Raw genomic sequence first — 19991 nt, forward strand, 5'->3', positions numbered from 1 at the left:
TTCTAAATCCTAGAGGAGAACACAGGCAGCAATCTCTTCGTCCTCAGCCACAGCAACTTCTTACTAGACACGTTTCCAGAGGCAAGGGAAACAAAAGCAAAAGTCAACCATTGGGACTTCATCAAGATAAAAAGCTTCTGCACAGCAAAGGAAACAACAAAACTAAAAGACAATCTATGGAATGGGAGAAGATACTTGCAAATGATATACTGGATAAATGGATAGCATCCAAAACCTATAAAGACTTATCAAACTCAACATCCAAGAAATAATCTAGTTAAGAAACAGGTAGAAGACATGAACAGACATTTTTCCAAAGGAGACACATGGCTAACAGACACATGAAAAGTGCTCAACATCACTCGGCATCAGGGAAATCCAAATCAAAACCTCAATGAGATATCACCTCACACCAGTCAGAATGGATAAAATCAACAACACAGGAAACAACAGATGTTGGTGAGGATGCGGAGAAAGGGGAACCCTCCTACACTGTTGGTGGGAATGCAAGCTGGTGCAGCCACTCTGGAAAACAGTATGGAGGTTCCTCAAAAAGTTGAAAATAGAGCTACCCTACGACCCAGCAATTATGACCCAGCAATTGCACTACTAGGTATTTATCCAAAGGATACAAAAATACAGATTCAAAGGGGCACACACACTCTGGTGTTTATAGTAGCATTATCAACAATAGCCAAATTAATTATGGAAAGAGCCCAAATGTCTGTCAACTGATGAATGGATAAAGAAGAAGTGGTATATGTATATAATGGAATACTACTCAGCCATCAAAAAGAATGAAATCTTGCCATTTGCAATGACATAGATGGATCTAGAGAGCATTATGCTAAGCAAAACAAGTCAGAGAAAGATAAATACCATATGATCTCACTTGTAGAATTTAAGAAACAACACAGATGAACATAGGGGAAGGTGGAAAAAAAGAGGGCAGCAAACCATAAGAGACTCTTTAGGATTGAGAACAAACCGAGGATGATGGAGGGCGGTGGGTGGGGGATGGGGTAACTGGGTGATGGGCATTAAGGAGGGCACTTGTTGTGATGAGCACTGGGTGTTATATATAAATGATGAATCAGTACATTCTACTCCTGAAACCAGTATTACACCATATGTTAACTAGAATTTATTTTTTTACTAACTAGAATTTAAATGAAAACCTGAAATAAAAATAATTGAAAAAAATAATAAAATACTTAAATGCTGCCAAGGACTTTGCTGCTTTTCACGTGCTCTGGTTCTCCTGGACAAAAAATGGGCATGCCTAGGACATGTAAGTAGACCACAGTTCGGGAAGAGCTGGGGTGATGCGGACCTGGGGGAAGCCTCTGTAAATAATCGCAGGTTGATGAGGAAATCTACTCCTTCATGATTATACTTTCTGCTGTATGTTTCCAACGTTAAAATATCAACTCTCAAAGAGATCCTTAACTGGCTACACCCCGGGACAAGCACTGCCACAACTTCCACGACCGCTTTTGTTGGAAGCCTCCTGGGAACTTCCCTGCCAGGCTGTCACGGGCCCGTCCTCCCTGCTGCTGACCACATGCAAATCTTGGCGAGGTCTTGCTGGGTAAAGCACTGCCTGGTGAGCTCTCCTTCTTCCTGCCCTCCTGCCAGGTGGTTATTATAGAGGGCAACTTGTCCTTTCGGAACCAGGGAGCACGGCAAGCCTGGCTGACCGTCCCGGGTGTACTGCTGTGCAGTGACTCCCGGGGACAGCCTGACGACATCCTAGAAATGGCTCTGAGCTCCCACACTTAGAGTCAGTCCATTCGTTCACCGTGGCTGAGGCAAAGCATCCCTTGATCTTTTCATTCTTTGGAGACTGGAATTTTCTTTTCAAAACAACCCTTACTTTTCTTTATAATGTTGTTTCTAAATAAATGAAAGGTACGGCAGAGAAGTGAGTATCGGCCACATGGAGTGACTTGCCTTAGGGATGGCTGTGTTTATGGCAGACATAGATAAAAATAGATGAATTGAAATAAGTCAACCAGCAATTTAGCCGGTTTTCCTCAAAGGCACAGGAAAAAATTATCACAAAATTGTAAGTACCACACATAACCTTTAATTTTAATTGTTCAGAAACAATCCTGATTTCTTCTAAGTCACAACTTTTGAAACTAGAAATAAGGTTCGATAGCTTGGGTTATAAGATTTGATCTGCTTCAAATGAGGATACCTTATAAAAATATTGTGGTTCAGAAATACCTGAGTGCTTCTACATGGCTTCAGTGATTGTCACAATAAACCCTCAGTAGGTAAGGGTCCTCTAGATTTAATAGTTAATCCCAGGGTACAGAAAGAAAAATGAGATGCAGAGAGGTTAAGGATCAAAGGCAAATTTAGGAGTTTAGGAGGCCCATGTGACACGCAGGAATCAGAACCCAGGTTCTGTCCCAGGACGCTGAGATCATGTCCTGAGCTGAAGGCAGACACTTAACCAACTGAGCCACCCAGGCGCCCCTAAAACTAAAATCTTAAAAAAAATATTTTTTGCTAAAAAAAAATATGCTAACCATCACCTGAACTTTCAGTGAGTCACAGTCTTCTTGCTGGTGGAGAGTCTTGCCTCGGTGTTGATGGCTGCTCACTGACCAGGGTGGTGGTTGCCGAAGGCTGGCCTGGCTGGGGCAATTTTTAAAAATAAGACAAGGAAGTTTCCTGCACAAATGGACTCTTCCTCATGAACTATTTCTCTGTGATGCTATTTGATAGCATTTTACCCACAGCAGAACTTCTTTCAAAATTGGAGTCAAACCTCTGAAATCCTGCCACTGCTTTATCAACTAAGTTTATATCATATTCTAAATCTCTGTCATTTCAACAATCTTTATAGCATCTTCCCCAGGAGTTGATTCTACCTCAAGAAACGACTTTCTGTGCTCATCCATAAGAAGTGACTCCTCATCCGTTCAAGTTTTATCATGAGATTGCAGCAATTCAAAATAATAATAATGAACAAGTTTGAAATAGTGCAAGGATTACCAAAATGTGACACAGAGATATGAAGTGAGCAAATGCTGTTGGAAAAATGGTGCTGAGTTGCTTGATGCAGAGTTGCCATAAACCTTTGATTTGTAAGAAGTGCAAAAAGTGAAGCACAATAAAACAAGGTATGCCTTACATCCACATTTTATCATTTCCATATATAATCACTACTTAAAAAGTATTAATGAGATATTTTACCTTTTTCTCACACTAAGTCTTCAAAATTTGTTATGTATTTCACACTTACTTTGTTTCTTAATTTGGATGCTAAATTTCCAGCCAAAATACTTGCTCCATATTTAGATTTCATAAAATTTACATTTGAAAAAGTCAATTCACATACCCAAGTTATTGCGAGCATACTTAAAAGTTTTCTAGTAACTGAGTTAAGAATCGATATTAAAATTTTAAACAATCAAAAGTTCCTCAGTTACACTAGGTACAGTTAAAGTGCTCAAGAGTCACATGTGGCCAGTGGCCATTATATTGGGCAGCACTGATTTAAAGAGCCACAGGATGTTTGCTTAGGGTGTTGATACTAACGGGATGGCATTCAGAACAGATGGATTGTAATCTCTTCTCAAAACTAAATAACTTTCTTGTAGCTTAAACTATCCACTGTTTTCATCAACATATTATACATAATTAAAAACCTTCCTAATTATGTTTTCTCATAATATGCCATGTTTTCTAGTAAACTTTAAACTGCATTCAGACTTTATGTATAAATGCTTTCTGTTGAATTATGAAGAGGTTTATATGAATTCTAAAATGATTCAGTCAGTCATGCACCTTTCTCCAGTGCAAACACTGTGGTACTACAAAGTGTTAAGCCACCCCCTACAGCCAGTGTTAGAAAGGACATCCCGCTATATTTTTTACAGAGCAATAACTCCTTGAATATTTATTTAAATGGAACAGATCCTGGGAATCAAAAAGTGAAAATATTTTTATGCCTATGCTTTAGCTCTCCAGTTTACTTCATTATTTCTTTACAGGTTGAATGTTTTAAAAATAAAGGCTAAACACATAGGTAATAGACTGAATGACGGCAGCTATAGAATTTTGTATTTAACTTAAACCTTTGTGACCCTTGAAATTATAAAACCCAGTGATCAAAATGGATGCTCAAATGTTTACTGAAAATGAGTAATTAATCCTGTGCTCAAACTGGTGCAAATGCTAGAGCCCGTGAAGTGTGTGTAAAGGTGCCTCCTACACCTTGGACCTCACGCCTCCGGCTTGGTCCCGCAGCTCCATTGCTGCGATTGCGGAGAGGTGCACTTCATCGGGCCCATCTGCTAAGCGCAGAGTCCGCGTTAGGGCATACCTGGAAAAACAAAAGGAGCAGGAATGGCAGGAGTTATCAACGAGGAACATACTTTAACGTCAGTCACTCTGACTCTAAGCCAAAGCTATTCATTTTTGAAATCTTGCCAAGGCAGTGATAAGAGCACAAAGAGAATCAAGGAAAGTAAGTCCAAGGGCACGTGAAATGCCACCAAAAGTTCTCACTTTGGGGAGAGGAACCTTAAATGGCTCAGTGCAATGGGCTTAATCTCAGTCTTGGTTTGCTTTAGGGTCCTAGAAGTTGCTAGAACTAAGAGAGATCTTGGGTAAGCCACAGGGAGTGAAGTATAAATATGTAATACTTATATATTATACATATTTAGTACTAGATATTTAGTTCTTATGGTTAAAAATTGATGGGAAAACTGGTGGGGCACCAGACTCCTGTTTCCAGTGTGGGAGAGAAGGTGGCAGGGGTACTGTGCGGTGACGGGCACTGCAGAGTGTTCCTTGACTCCCAGCAACCAGAATCTGGACAGGAGATGGTCACTGGCCTGCGGCATCCCTGTGGAGGTGGCGAACAGTCCTAAGGACATACCCAAGCCTGGCTCTGGGTGCCCTCTGCCATCTGTGCTCCTGCATGATCATTCTGGTTTCAGGGTGAACCCCCAGTGCCATTTCCGCACTAGCTCATGAACCCCAATGGACCCCCTCGGTGTAAAAGTTGACATCATTGAGCGAAATGATAACTGTAATCATAAGAGCAGCTATTTATTGGTGCTGGGTACCTATATTACCTCATTTAGCCTTGAATTGTACTTTTAGTATCTTTCTTTCCTTGTGAAACAATTAGGGTCAAGGCAGCTGTAGATTTTTAATTCCATTCCAAGCCTGTCAAATGTAGATGATTACTAAGTGACATCTACTTACATGTTAGCCAGAGGGTAATCCTGGGAAACACCTGCACCTCCACACACTTGGATCGCCCGGTCAATAATTTTGCAGACGGCCCGAGGGGTGGCCACTTTAATCATTGCAATCTACATTAGCAAGATATAAAAAGAATGTTCCTTTCTTAGACAATACACAATGTGGCAGAATTTGATATAATCTGTATTTTCTTTGTGAAATGAGACCAGGGAACTTTCCCACATGAATTCATCACTCAAACAGGATCTTTGATGCAAGCCAACAAAGAGACCCGTTGTAATGAGGCTAATAATGGCCATATTTCAGTCAATATAGACATTCTGGAAAGAGATATCTCTTCCAAATCATATTTTATTATTTATGACTTGCCTTGTTTCCAAAAGGATTTAAGGCAGCTGATAAATCACATTCATCACCTTAGGGATCATAAAAAGAATTCAAGAGCCTTCATTAATCAGTTTTCTCTTAGCAATTTTTATTGGTTTTTAGAATTAAATGATTACAATCTTACTCCATATAAGCCAGAAACATAAAAAGATAGGAGATGAGAGGCATCTTTTACGAAGCATTTATACTACATGGTAGCAAGGTCAGATACTTTGCCCAGGGCCACATGGCAGAAAGTGACATAGTGGGTATAATTCCAAGTCTGTATAGTCTTGGATTTCCCTCCTCCCTGTTGCTGCATCTCGAGAATGCTGAAGATATTCTATATCCTGAAAATCATTCCCTAAAGCAGGCAAGTGAAAGGAAAACTAGCAAGTGGCATGTATTTATAATCTTGAAACCAAAATCACAGAAATTGTTTTCAATATTCTGAGTGCCATCAAGGCACCACGAAACCTGAAATGCCCAGTGGGTGAAAGAAACTGAAGAAGGCTTGGCAGACAGTGGTCCAAGGGGCCTCACCTCCTTCCTAGTGCCAGCCCAGCCCAGGGTGTCAATGCTGTGCGCGGCTTTCAGGATCAACAAACGTATCTTCTCGATGGCAATGCGGCTTTCAGCAATCCAGTGAGCCACAACCTCCTACAGGGGAGCAAAGAGCAGCAAAAAGGAGGAGTGGCTAAGCTGGCATGAGTCCACATCACCTAACACGACCTTGTAGCTTGGTGAAACACTCTAGGCCAAGGACTGTTCCTAAGCCTTACTCTGTTTTTTAATGGAAGAGTTAATTCATTTGATATATACCAGCCAACCACGTACTTGTGCAATGCTAAAGTTAACACTGCCAGACTTTAGAAAGACATTTTATTTGCTCAGAAAAATAATTTATTTTGGATATCTTGATGTCTGACAGTCAAGATGGCTGAACTGAGCAGCCATCTTATTGCTCTAACATTCCTCACTGGCCCTCCTAAATGCTAATCTCATAGTCTCATTGAAACTTGGATAAATGTCTGATGGTGAACTTGCTTACAGACAATTGAGATGACCCCCAGGACAATGTCAGTGTGGGGAAGGTGCAGCAGTCCTTTGTTGTGTTATTATTTAGCAACAATGACCTTTACCTTTGGTGAACAGTTCTTTGAATTGTGCCACATGTATAGATTGCTGTAACCACAATCAAGATACAGAACAGTTCCATCTCCCCTTAGAGCTGCTGCCCCTTTTTAGTCACACCCTCCCCAACCCCTCAACTCTCACAACCACTGATGGGTTATCAATCACTATAGTTTTTGCCTTTTCCAGAATGTCATATAAATGGAATCATGTAGTATGTATTTAGAGACTGGCTTCTTTCAGCATAATGCATTTGAGTATCACTGACCAAGCTGTTCTGTGTACCAACTGTCCATTTTTATCAATGAGTAATATTCCATTGTAAGGATGTACCAGTTTGTTTATCCATTCACCTGCTGAAGGATATCTGGGTGGTTTTTAGTTTTTGGTGATTATTAACAGAGCTTCTGTAATCATGTGCATACAAGTTTTTGTATGACTATACTTTTCATTTTTTAAAGCAGCTGTGGGGAACGGAATTACTAGATCATCTGGTAAATGCTTATAAGAAACTGTGAGTTTTCCAGACCAACTGTACCATTTTGCATTCCCATCAGTATTGTGTTATAGTTTCAACTGCTCTCCAAACCATTGGCACTTGGTACTGTATTTTTTTTTTTTTATGTATTAGTCATTTTAACAGTATGCAGAGCTATTTCATGGTAGTTTAAATTTGCATTTCCCTATGACTAATGATGTTGATCACCTCTTGATGGGTTTATTTGCCATCTATATATTCTCTTTGGTGACATGTCTGTTCACGTCATTTCCCCACTTTTTAAATTGGATTGTTTTCTTACTGCTGTTTAGAGAGCTCTTTATTAAGGATACAAGTCAATTGTCACACGGGCAATTTGCAAATATCTTCTCCCAGTCTGTAACATTTTCATTCTCTTAATAGTGACTTTCAAAGAACAAATGTGATTAAATCTAATGATATCCAATTTGTCAACTTTTTCTCTTATGGGTTATGCTTTTGGTGCATGTCTTAAGAACATTTTGCCTAATAGTGTCACAAAGATTTATCCCTATTTTTTTTTTCCCAAAAGTTTTATAGCTTTACCTTTTACATTTAGATCTATGATTTATTTGGAGTTAAATTTTGTGTGAGGTGTGAGGTTTAGGACAAGGTTCATTTTTTTTTTTTTTTTGCCTATGAATGTCCAACTATTCCAACACCATTTACTATAAAGATTAATCTTTCCCCATTGAACTGGCTTTGTACCTATATAAAAAATTGTTTGACTCATATTTTTATGAGTCTATTTCTGGACTCTGTTCTGTTCCAAAGACCTATGTGTCTCTCCTTTTGCTAATACCACACAGTCTTCAGGGCGCCTGGGTGGCTCAGTTGGTTAAGCGACTGCCTTCGGCTCAGGTCATGATCCTGGAGTCCCGGGATCGAGTCCCGCATTGGGCTCCCTGCTCAGCAGGGAGTCTGCTTCTCCCTCTGACCCTCCCCCTTCTCATGTGCTCTCTCTCATTCTCTCTCTCTCAAATAAATAAATAAAATCTTTAAAAAAAAACAAAAACAAAAAACCACACAGTCTTCAGATTAGGTAGTGATCTGCCTCCAACTTTCTTCTTCTTCAAATTGTTTTTGTTATTTTAGTTTCTTTGCATTCCACATAATTTTTAGGACAGGTTGCCTATATCCACAAAAATGTCCTGCCAGGATTCAGACTGGTATTACATTAAATTTGTAGAAGAATTTGAGGACAGCTGACATCTTTACTATTAGTCTAACAGTCCACAAACACAGTATTTATATTTATTTAGGTTTCCTTTGATTTATAAATTCTAAAATTTTTAGCATTTGGATACTACATGTTTTGTTAGATTTGTGCCTTTTTAAAAGTGTATTATAAATAGCATTTTTAAAATTTCAGTTTCCAATTGTTCATTGCTTGTATATAGACAAAAAATTGATTTTGTGTGTTGATCTTGTATCCCATGACTTTGCTAAGCTCTATTATTTCTGGGAAGGTTGTTTTGTTTGGTAGATTCCTAAGGATTTTCTAACAATCATGTTGTCTGTGAATATGGACAGTTTTACCTCTTTTTTCCCCCCAACTATATGTACTTTCTTTTTCTTGACTCACTGCATTGGCTAGGACTTCCTCTATGATGATAAATAGGAGTGGTTAGAGTAAACATCCTTGCTTTGTCCCTAATTTTGGGGGAAAAGCATTTAGTTTTTCATCATAAGCATGTTAGCTGTAGAATTTTTTAGATGCTCCGCATTGGGTTGAATAAATTCCTTTCCATTCCTAGTTTGCTGAGAGTTTTCATTAGGAATACATACTGAATTTTGTCAAGTGCTTTTCTGGATCAACTGACATGATCATGTACTTTTTCTTTTTCAGGCTAATATGGCAGATTACAATAATTACTTTTCTTAGTAATTGATTTTTGAATATGAATGAGCCTTGCATTCCTGGGATAAATCTTACTTGGTTGTGGTATAATATTCTTTTTATATATTGCTGGATTTTATTTCCTAATAGGTTTTTGCATCTATATTGGTCTAGTTTGTTCTTATCTGGTTTTGGATTAGGGCAATTCTGGCCTCATAAAATGAGTTGGCAAGCATTTCCTCTATTTCTACTTTGTGGAAGAGATTGCATAGAATTGGTGTTATTTCTTCTTTAATTATTTAGTAACATTTACCAGTGATACCATCTGGGCCCGGTCATTTCTTACTTCAGGAGCTTTTAAACTATGAATTCAACTTCTTTAATAGTTGTAGAATACTCTATTTCACCTTCAGTGAGTTTTGGTAGTTTATGAATCTTGACAAATTGGTCCATTTCATCTAAGTTGTTAAATTTATATGCTCCGCACACATGCCTGAATGTGTGGGTTCCAAGGCCCACATTTGGAGTCAGGGAGCCTCCACTTCAGCTCCAAGACCCATTCCCCAATCCAGCTTTTCCCAGAGAGTTCTGCAGTGTAGCTTATAGGTGCCTACATAGATTAATAATGTTGTTACTTCCAGTGACTTCTACTTCCAGAAAGATGAAATAGATGCACCTTTCCCTATTCCTCTTGCTGAATACAACTAAAAACCTGGGCATTATTTATAAAACAAACATTGGAAGGCTCTGATAGGTAAAGAGAAGGAAGCAGACTGGCTAAGCTAAAAGAACAACATGGTAGTGAGTTCCCTGGGTTTTCTTTTTCTCTAATACATCCCAGAGTTGGAGCTGAAAAAGTTAACAAACTGAAAATGCCTGTGAGCACAGACATAAATTTTTGAAAAATACCCCCAATAAAAGTCTATTCTATTTAGCTGAGGGTTTGGGTAGGGGCAGCCTAGCAAAACAGAAAACTTTTAAAAGTCACCAGTCACAAGGGAAGAGACCAAGAGAGGAAGAAAGGAACAGACAAGAACTACAAAAACAACCAGAAAACAATTAGCAAAATGGCAATAAGAACATATCAGTAAATATTTTAAATGTAAATGGTCTAAATGCTCTAATCAATCACAGCATAGGGTGATGGAATGGATAAAAAAAACCAAAACAAAACAAAAAAGAAGACCCATCTATATGCTGCCTACAAGAGACTCACTTCAGACCTAAAGACACATACAGACTGAAAGTGAAATGATGGAAAAAGATACTATCTGTGAATCGAAGTCAAAAAAAAAAAAAAAAGCTGTGTAGCAATAATTAGACAAAATAGACTTTAAAACAAAAACTGGGGGTGCCTGGGTGGCTCAGTCGGTTGGGTGTCTGCCTTCGGCTCGGGTCATGATCTCAGAGTCCTGGGATTGAGCCCTGGGTCAGGCTTCCTGCTCAGTGGGCAGTGTGCTTCTCTCTCTCCCTCTGCCCCTCCCCCTTCTCGTGCACTCTCTCTCTCAAATAAATAAAATCTTTAAAAAAATGAAAATAAAAAAAATAAACTGTTGGGCCATCTGGCTGGCTCAGTCCTTTGAGCATGTGACTCTCAGGGTTGTGAGTTTAAACCCTACATTGAGCATGGAGCCTACTTAAAAACAACAACAAACCATAACAAGAGATGAAGGGCATTATATAATGATAAAGGGATCAACTGAACAAGAGGATAGAACAGATGTAAATATCTATGCACCCAACATTGCAGCACCTAAATATAAAGAGCAAATATTAACAGACATAAAAAGAGAAACTGACAATAATACAATAATAGTAGGAGACTTTAGCACTCCACTTACATCAATGGATAGATCATTGAGGCAGAAAGTCAACAAAAAAACAGTGTCTTTGAATGACACATTAGACTAAATGGACCTAACAATACACAGGGAACATTCCATCCAAAAACAACAGAATATATATTCTTTTCAAGTACACATGGAACATTCTCCAGGATAGATAGATCACATTAGGCCACAAAATAAGTCCCAATAGATTTAGGAAAATTTAAATCATATCAAGCATCTTTTCTAAGCACAGTGGTATGAAACTAGAAATCAATTACAACAACAACAAAAAAAGGAAAAAACACAAACATGTAGAGGCTAAACAACAAGCTACTAAACAACCAATGAATTAACAAAGATATCAAAGAGGAAATTAAAAAATACATGGAGACAAATGAAAATGAAAACACAATGATTCAAAGTCTATGGAGTGCAGTAAAAGCAGTTCTAAGAGGAAAATTTATAGTAATATAGATCTAGAAACAAGAAAAATCTCAAACAATCTAATCTTACACCTAAAGTAACTATGAAAAGAACAAATAAAGCCCTAAGTTAGTGGAAGTTAGGAGATAATAAAGATCAGAGAAGAAATAAAATTGATAAACCATTAGCCAGACTCATCAAGAAAAAAAACAGAGAAAACCCAAATAGGAAAGAGAAGGAAAAGTTGACACCACAGAAATAAAAAGAATTAGAAGAGACTACTATGAACAATTATATGCCAACAAAATGGACATCCTATAAATGGATAAATTCCTAGAAACATACAATCTTCCAAAAATGAATCAGGAAGAATGATTACTGGTAATGAAAGGATTCAGTAATAAAAAAATTCTCAACAAACAAGAGTCCAGGACTAGATGGCTTCACAATTCTACCAAACATTTAAAGAAGAGTTAATACCTATTCTCAAACTATTCCAAAGAATGAAAGAGGAAGGAAAGCTTCCAAATTCTTCCTACAACACCAGCATTATGCTGAAACCAAAACCAGATAGACACTACAAAACAAAACTACAGGCCAATATCCCTGATGAACATAGATGCAAAAATCCTCAACACCACATTCAACAATACAATAAAGGATCATCAACCACAATCAAGTGGGATTTATTTTGGGGATGCCACTATGGTTCAATATCTGCAAATCAATCAATGGGTATACCATATTAACAAAATGAAGGATAAAAATCATATGATTATCTCAATAGATGCAGAAAGAGCATTTGACACAATTCAACCTCTGTTCATGATAAAAACTCTCAACAATGTGGGTATAGTGGGAACATACCTCAATATAATAAAGGCCATATATGACAACTCCACAGCTATCATACTCAATGGTGAAAAACTGACAGCTTTTCCCCTAAGATTGAGAATAAGACAAGGATGTTCACTCTCACCGATTTTATTGAATATAGTAAATTAATACCCATCCTTCTCAACCTAGTCCAAAAGGTACAAGAGGAAGGAAAACTTACAAATTCATTCCATTGGGCAGTATCATCCTGGTACCAAAACCAGATAAAGACACCACAAAAAAAAGAGAACTACAAGCCAATATTTCCAATGGATATAGATGCAAAAATCCTCAACAAAATAGCAAACAGAACCCAACAGTACATTTAAAAAATCATTCACCATAATCAAGTGGGATTTATTCCCAGGATGCAAGGGTGATTCAATATTTGCAAAACAATCAATGTGATACATCACATCAATGAGAAAAGATAAAAACTGTCTGATCATTTCCATATATGCAGAAAAAGCATTTGACAAAGTACACATCTGTTCATGATAAAAACCCTCTGCAAGGTAGCCTCATCAAAGAAAACTGAAATCTCAGCAAAGAAGTAGAAGATATAAAGAAAAACCAATTAGATAGATATTTTATAGCTGAAAAATGAAATATTTTTTTTAAAGATTTTTATTTATTTATTTGACAGAGAGAGACAGTGAGAGAGGGAACACAAGCAGGGGGAGTGGGAGAGGGAGAAGCAGGCTTCCCACCGAGCAGGGAGCCCGACACAGGACTCGATCCCAGGACTCTGGGATCATGACCTGGGCCGAAGGCAGACACCCAACGACTGAGCCACCCAGGCGCCCTGAAATAATTTTTTTAAAGATTTATTTTAGAGAGCACGAGACAGTGAGCTGGGGAGGGGGGGAGGGGCAGAGGGAGAAGCAGACCCCCTGCTGAGCAGGGAGCCAGACCTAGGGCTGGATCCCAGGACCCTGGGACCTGAGCTGAAGGCAGATGCTTAACTGACTGAGCCACCCAGGCACCCCTGAAAAATGTAATAATTTAAACAAAAAGCTCAGTGGATGGACTCAACAGCAGAATAGTAGGGACAGAGGAACAAATCGGTGAACTGAAAGATAGGACAAGAGAAATTGTCAAATCTGAACCACAGAGAAAATAGACTGAAAAATATTTTTGAAAGAATACCATCTTAGGGACCTGTGAACTAAAACAAAAAATCTAACATTCATGTCATCAGAGTCCAAGAAGTAGAGAAAGAGGGAAAGACTGAAAAAATACTCAAAGAAATAGTGGTGAAAACTTCCCAAATGTGGCAAGAGATAAAACCTACAGACTTAAGAGGCTGAGTGAATGCAGAGCAGGATAAACTGAAGAAATTCATGACAAGACACATCACAATTAAACTTCTAAAAAATGACACAACTGTAAATGCAGCCAGAAGAATGACATCTCACCTAGAGGGGAAATGTGTATGTGGGAAAGAAGAGAGTGGTATGATATATTTCAAGTACTAAAAGAAATGTCAACACAGAATCATATACCCAATGAAGATATACATCAGGAATGAAGGAGAAATCAAGATGTTCTCAAATAAAGAAAAACAAAAAATTTGTTACCTGTAGATTCTTAAAGAAAGGCTAAAGGAATTTCCCTACACAGAAAAGATAAAAAAGGAACCTTAGGAAATCAGGAAGAAAGAATGAACATAGTATGAAAATATATAGCTAAATACAATTGGTTTTTCTTTGCTTCTTGAAGCAAATTTAACTGTTTAACAGTTAAAGCAAAAACTGTAACACTGTGATGTCATTCTAAATTTATGTGGAAGAAATATTTAAGACAATTATAAATGAAGGTTAAAGGGATTTAAATTAAGGGAGGTAAAGTTTCTATACTTCACTCAAACTGGTAAAATGAGGACACCAGTAGACTGATAAAATATATGCACTTATACAAATATGTATATATTTCTATAATGTAATACCTATACCAACCACTAAAAGAGCTATACAAAAAGGTACACTCAGAAACACTGTAGATGAATCAAAATGGAATTCTAAAAATGTTAAATTAATCTAAAGGAATGCAGGAAAAAGAAAACAAATGAAAAACAGAGAACACAAAACAAAAAATTAAATGGCACACTTAAGCCATAACATGAATTATTACAAAGACTGATAGAGTGGATTAAAAAACATGACACACCTAAGTGCCAACTAGAAGAAATTCACTTCAAATATGTTATAAGCAAGTTGAAAACAAAACAAAATAAATAAAAAAATATGTAATATAAAAAATATGTAATATGCAAACATAATCAAATGAAAGCAGGACTAGCTATATTACTCTCAGATGAAGCAGACATCTGAACAAAGAAAATTACCAAAGACAGAGAGGGTCATTATACAATGATAAAAGGGTAAATCCATCAAGAAGTAGCAATCCTAAATGTGTATGTATCAAACAATGGAACTGCTGAATATGTATAACAAGAACTGATAGAAATGAAAGGAGCAGTAAACAAATCCACAGTTCTAGCTGGAGACTTCAATACCCCTCTCCCAACTACTGATAGAACAACTAGACAGAAAATCAGCAAGAATATAGAGGAATTCAACACCACCATCAAGCAACAGGATCTAATAGACATTTATAGAACATTCCACCCAACAACAGAATACACATTTTTTTCAAGTGTCCTCAAACATATAGTAGGATAAACCATATCCTGAGCCATAAAACAAATCTCAACAAATTTGTAAGAAATGAAATAATACAGTTTCTTCTGTAACCACAATGGGATCAAACTAGAAATTAAGAACAGAGTAACAGGAAAATCTCCAAACACTTGGAAACTAAGTAACACACCTCTTAAATAATTCATGTGTCAAAGAAGAATCTCAAAGGAAATTGAAAAATACACTGAGCTGAATTAACATGAAAACACAATATATCACAATTTGTGGGACACAGGTAAAGCAGTACTGAGAGGGAAATTTATAGCACTAAAAAACACACATTAGAAAAGAGGAAAAGTCTCAAATCAGTAATCCATGCTACCATTTCAAGAACCGAAATAAATACAAAGAAAGCAAAAGGGAGTATATAATAAAGAGCAGAAATCAATAAAATCAAAAAAAGAGAAAAATCAATGAAACAAATATCTTGTTAATATTAAGCCCTAATATAACAATTATATTTTATTGTTTTGTAAATTAATAGTTAATATATTTTATATTCTTTGGAAAGATCGGTAAAAGCAACAGACCTCTAGCAAGACTAACAAAGGAAAAAGTAGGCACAAATTACTAATGTCAAGAATGAAACAGGGGATATATCACTAAAGACCCTGCAGACATCAATAGAGTAACAGAAGATTATTGTGAACATCTCTAAACAATAAATGTGACAGCTTAGATAAAATGGACCACTTCCTCAAAAGATACAACCACAACTCAACCAATATAAAATAGATAAGTTGAATAGCCCTGTAACTATTAAGGAAATTAATCTTTAAAAAACTACCCCGGGGCGCCTGGGTGGCTCAATTGTTAAGCGTCTGCCTTTGGTTCAGGTCATGGTCCCAGGGTCCTGGGATCGAGCCCTGCATCGGGCTCCTCGCTCTGTGGGAAGACTGCTTCTCCCTCTCCCACTCCCTCTGCTTGTGTTCCCACTTTCACTGTATCTACCTCTGTCAAATGAATAAATAAAATCTTAAAAAAAAAAAACAAAAAAAAACCTACCCCTCCAACCCCAAATCTCCAGGCCTAAATAGTTTCATTAGAGATTCTACTAAATGTTTAAAGAGTAATTAATACCATTCTAGACAATCTCTCTCAAAAAGTAAAAGAGATGGGAACACTTCCCACATCCTTCTGTAAAGACAATACTATCCTAATATCAAAAGCAGATAAAGACAGTACAAAAAACAAAAACAAAAACTACTGACAAACATCCTTCATGAATCCACATGCAAAAATCCTTAACAAAACATTAGCAAGTAGAACTCAGCAAAATATAAAAAAGAATTACACACCATGACAAAGTAGGGTTTATTTCAAGGATGCAAAGCTGGTTCAGTATTTGAAAATCAATCAATGTACTCTACCATATTAACAAGGCTAAAGAAGAAAAAGCACATGGTTGTATAAATCAACGCAGAAAAATTATTTGACAAAATTCAATTCATTCATGATAAAAGATAAAACTTCTCAGAAAACTAATTATAGAGGGAAACTCGACAAAGAATATCTAAAAAACCTACAGCTAACATTATATTTAATGTTCCTCTAAGATTGAGAACAAGTAAGGATAATTCACTCTCCTCTTTCTTATTCAATATAGCGCTGGAGGTTTTAGCTAGTGCAATGAGGCAAGAAAAGGAACAAAATATATATGTATCTGAAAAGAAGAAATAAGACTTTCTCTTATTTACAGATAACATCATGGTCTACAAAAAAACCCGATCTACAAAACTAAGTGAGTTCAGCAAGGTCGCTGAATACAAGATAAACATACAAAAATCAATTATATTTACATATAGTTATATATTATATATACTTATACATATATTTATATATACTAGTAATGAACACATGGAGACTGAAATTAAATGCACAATATCATTTATAATCACTCCAAAAACTAAAATACTTAGATGTAAATATAACAAAACACACATAGGATTTGTATGCTGAAAGCTGCACATAGACAGTAACAGAAATCAAAGAAAAGCTAAATGAGTGGAGAGACATACTGTGTTCACGGATTAGATGACACAACATAATAAAGATGTCAGTTCTTCCTAAACTGATATATAGGTTTAACACAATTCCTATCAAAATCCCAGGAGGATTTTTTTTTTGAAGATAAGATTATCCTAAAATTTATATGGAAAGGCAAAGGAACTAGAATAGCTGAAATAATTTTGAAAGAGAATAAAGTGAGATGAATCAGTCATCCTGATTTCAAGACTGATATATAACTATAGTAATCAAGACTGTGTGGTATTGGCAGAGGGGAAGACATAGATAAAAGGACAGATCAGAGAACCTGGAAACAGACCCACACAAATATGCCTGACTGATTTTTGAGAAAGGTGTGAAAACAATTCAGTTAAGGAAGGATAGCCTTTTCAACAAATGGTGTTGGAGCATGTGAACATCCATAGGCAAAGAAATATACAAAAATTAACTCAAAATAGATTGCAGATTCAAATGTAAAACTTTTAGAGAAAAATTATAGGAGAAAATCTTCAGGCTCTAGGGCTAGGCAAAGTGTTCCCAGACTTGAGACTAAAAACACAATCCATAAAAGGAAAACTGACAAATTAGAGCTCCTCAGGATGAAACACTTTTGGTCTGTGAAAGACCCTGTTAAGGGGATAAAAAGATAAGCTACAGAGAGGGAGAAAATATTTACAAGTCAACATTGGCAAAGGACATTATCTAGAATATATGAAGAACTTTCCAAACTCAACAGTTAAAAAATAACACACACACGCAAAATTCGGGTAGAACATGGGCATAAGATGTGAACCAAAGGATATAAGACGGCAAATAGGCACATGAAAAGATGTTCAACATGACTAGCCATTAGGAAAATATAAATTAAAACCACAATGAGATATCACTATAAATCTATTGGATGGCTTAAAAAAAAAAAAAAAACAAAAACAAAAAAACCAAACAGTGACAACACCATATGCTGGTGGGGATGTGGAGAAAGTGAATCATTCATACACAGCTGGTGAAAATGAAACACAGTTTAGCTACTCTGGAAAAGAATTTGGTGATTTCTTTAAAAACTGAACAAGCTACTCCCATATGACCAGCATTCTTGGGCATTAATCCCACAGAAATAAAGACATGTTCACACAAAAACCTGTATGTGAATATTTATAGGATCTCTATTTGTAACATCCACAGACAGGAAACAACCCAGATATCCCTCATCAGGTAAACAGTTAAACTGTGATAATCCATACCAAGGAATACTACCCACTAATAAAAAAGGAACCAACTACTGATACACATAACCTGGATGAATCTCCAAAGAATTACACTGAGTGCAAAACACCAACCCCAAAAGTTTATATATTGTATGATTCAATTCTTGAGATGATAAAATTCAAAAATGAAGAACAGATTAAAGATTGCCACGGGTTAATAAGGAGGTGATGAGAATGAGGAAGGGGGTGTTGCCATTAAAGGACAAGATGAGGGATCCTTGTGGCAATGAAAATGTTCTATATCTTGAATATATCAGTGACAATATCCTGGTTCTGATGTTGTACTGTAGTTTGGCAAGATGTTACCATTGGGAGAAACTTAGGAAAGGGTATAAGGAATCTCTCTGTATTACTTTTTACATCTGCATGTGAATCTACAATGATTTCAAAATAAAATTTTTAATTTAAAAAATTGGTACTTGCTTCTTAATTGTCTTAGTGAGTTTTCTCTATTGGTCAGAACTTGGAAGAGAAGTGGGGAGGTAAGTGGAGAATATAGAGACCAAACCTTATCATAAATCCCACAAGCAACCAAACTTCAGGATTCAGCAGTGAAACTCAGGAAACAATGACAGATGCTTCTGGTTGGCCATAAAGGGTTTGTTGTTGTTGTTGTTCCCATTCCTAGTCACAGAACTGTTGTTTACAGTGGAGAACAGTATTTGTTAAGTTTGACCAGCAGCCAATTACAGTGCTATTATTTGAGCCACATTAACCTTCCACAGTCATTTTTATGCTTGGTTATGTTTGCTCTAGTACCTTTCTTAAAGAGTGGATATTTGATCAGTTTCCCTATAACAGTGACATTCAATATGATAGCTGCTAATAACCACATGTGGCTACTGAGCATTTGAAATATGCCTCGTCTGAATTGAGATGTTTCATAAGTGTGAAATATAAACCCAATTTAGAAAAATCAGTAGTTTTTTAAAAAGAATGAAGAATACCTTAATCTTTTTATATTGATTTCATGTTGAAATGATAACATTTTGGATATACTGGGTTAAATAAAATAGATTATAAAAATCGATTTCATCATTTCTTTTATTTTTAAAAAATGTAGCTACTAGAATTTTTTTTATTATTATTTAAAGCCTTTTTTTTAAATGTACAGTTACTAGAAAATTTTAAATTATATTTGTGGCTCAAATTACAGTTGAGTCTATTAGATGACTCTGGAAGTTGAAACAAGGTAACAACTCCAAACAAGCCCCAGCAGTAAATATCTTTTTGATGACTGTAAAGCTAGGTGATTATAACTTCATGAACAGATCACAAATACATTTATTTCTTAGCTTCTGAATAAAGGAAAGTGTTCTCCGTTGGGTCTCTACCAACCCTAGATTTGCTGAAGAGCATTCAGTAGGCAGAAACTGAGTGCTCTAAGGAGTTGCCATATTTATTTACTAAGACATTATTTTGATACAGAACTTTTTGCTTTAGTGCCTGGAATAATTTAGAAGGCAGCTGGAAAGAGTCTCCAAATTCAGGGAAATGGAATGTTACTCACACAAACTGAAAAAAAAAAAATCTGGCTCAGATTTTTGTTTATGACATGCCTCCACATCTCCTTTGCTTCTGCCAGATCATTTTCTTTGTGCCAAATGCAAGAAGTTTCCAGTGAAGGGAGGCATATTTTTGAAAAGCTCAGGCTTGTTCTGCTTGATACATTAACTTACAAAAAGCAGGTGGGAAATTTCCCTCTAGTACAGTGTTAAAAATATCTGTCATGCAATCAGACAACAAAAAGAAATAAAAGGTATTCAAATTGGCAAAGAAGAAGTCAAACTCTCTCTTTTC

General features: G+C 36.6%; 1 protein-coding gene across 4 annotated transcripts in view; it reads right to left on the bottom strand.

Moving 5' to 3' along the window:
* Nucleotides 1–2066: 2066 nt before the first annotated feature.
* ACAD11 (acyl-CoA dehydrogenase family member 11) overlaps nt 2067–19991 on the bottom strand; it is a 98543-nt gene continuing 80618 nt past the window's right edge. For 3 of the 4 annotated variants that reach the window (XM_081826294.1, XM_081826290.1, XM_081826307.1), the window contains 3 exons: nt 6142–6258; nt 5233–5342; nt 2067–4342 (listed from right to left, as the gene is read on the bottom strand). In XM_081826294.1, the coding sequence (XP_081682420.1) occupies nt 4228–4342; nt 5233–5342; nt 6142–6258 (342 nt within the window). In that variant the 3' untranslated portion in view covers nt 2067–4227. The remainder of the gene's footprint in view (nt 4343–5232; nt 5343–6141; nt 6259–19991) is intronic. The other variant, XM_081826301.1, reaches the window with a different exon arrangement.

The sequence above is a fragment of the Leptonychotes weddellii genome, chromosome 1 (assembly GCF_054177405.1).
Source record: "Leptonychotes weddellii isolate Sample4059 chromosome 1, ASM5417740v2, whole genome shotgun sequence".
Lineage (NCBI taxonomy): Eukaryota > Metazoa > Chordata > Mammalia > Carnivora > Phocidae > Leptonychotes > Leptonychotes weddellii.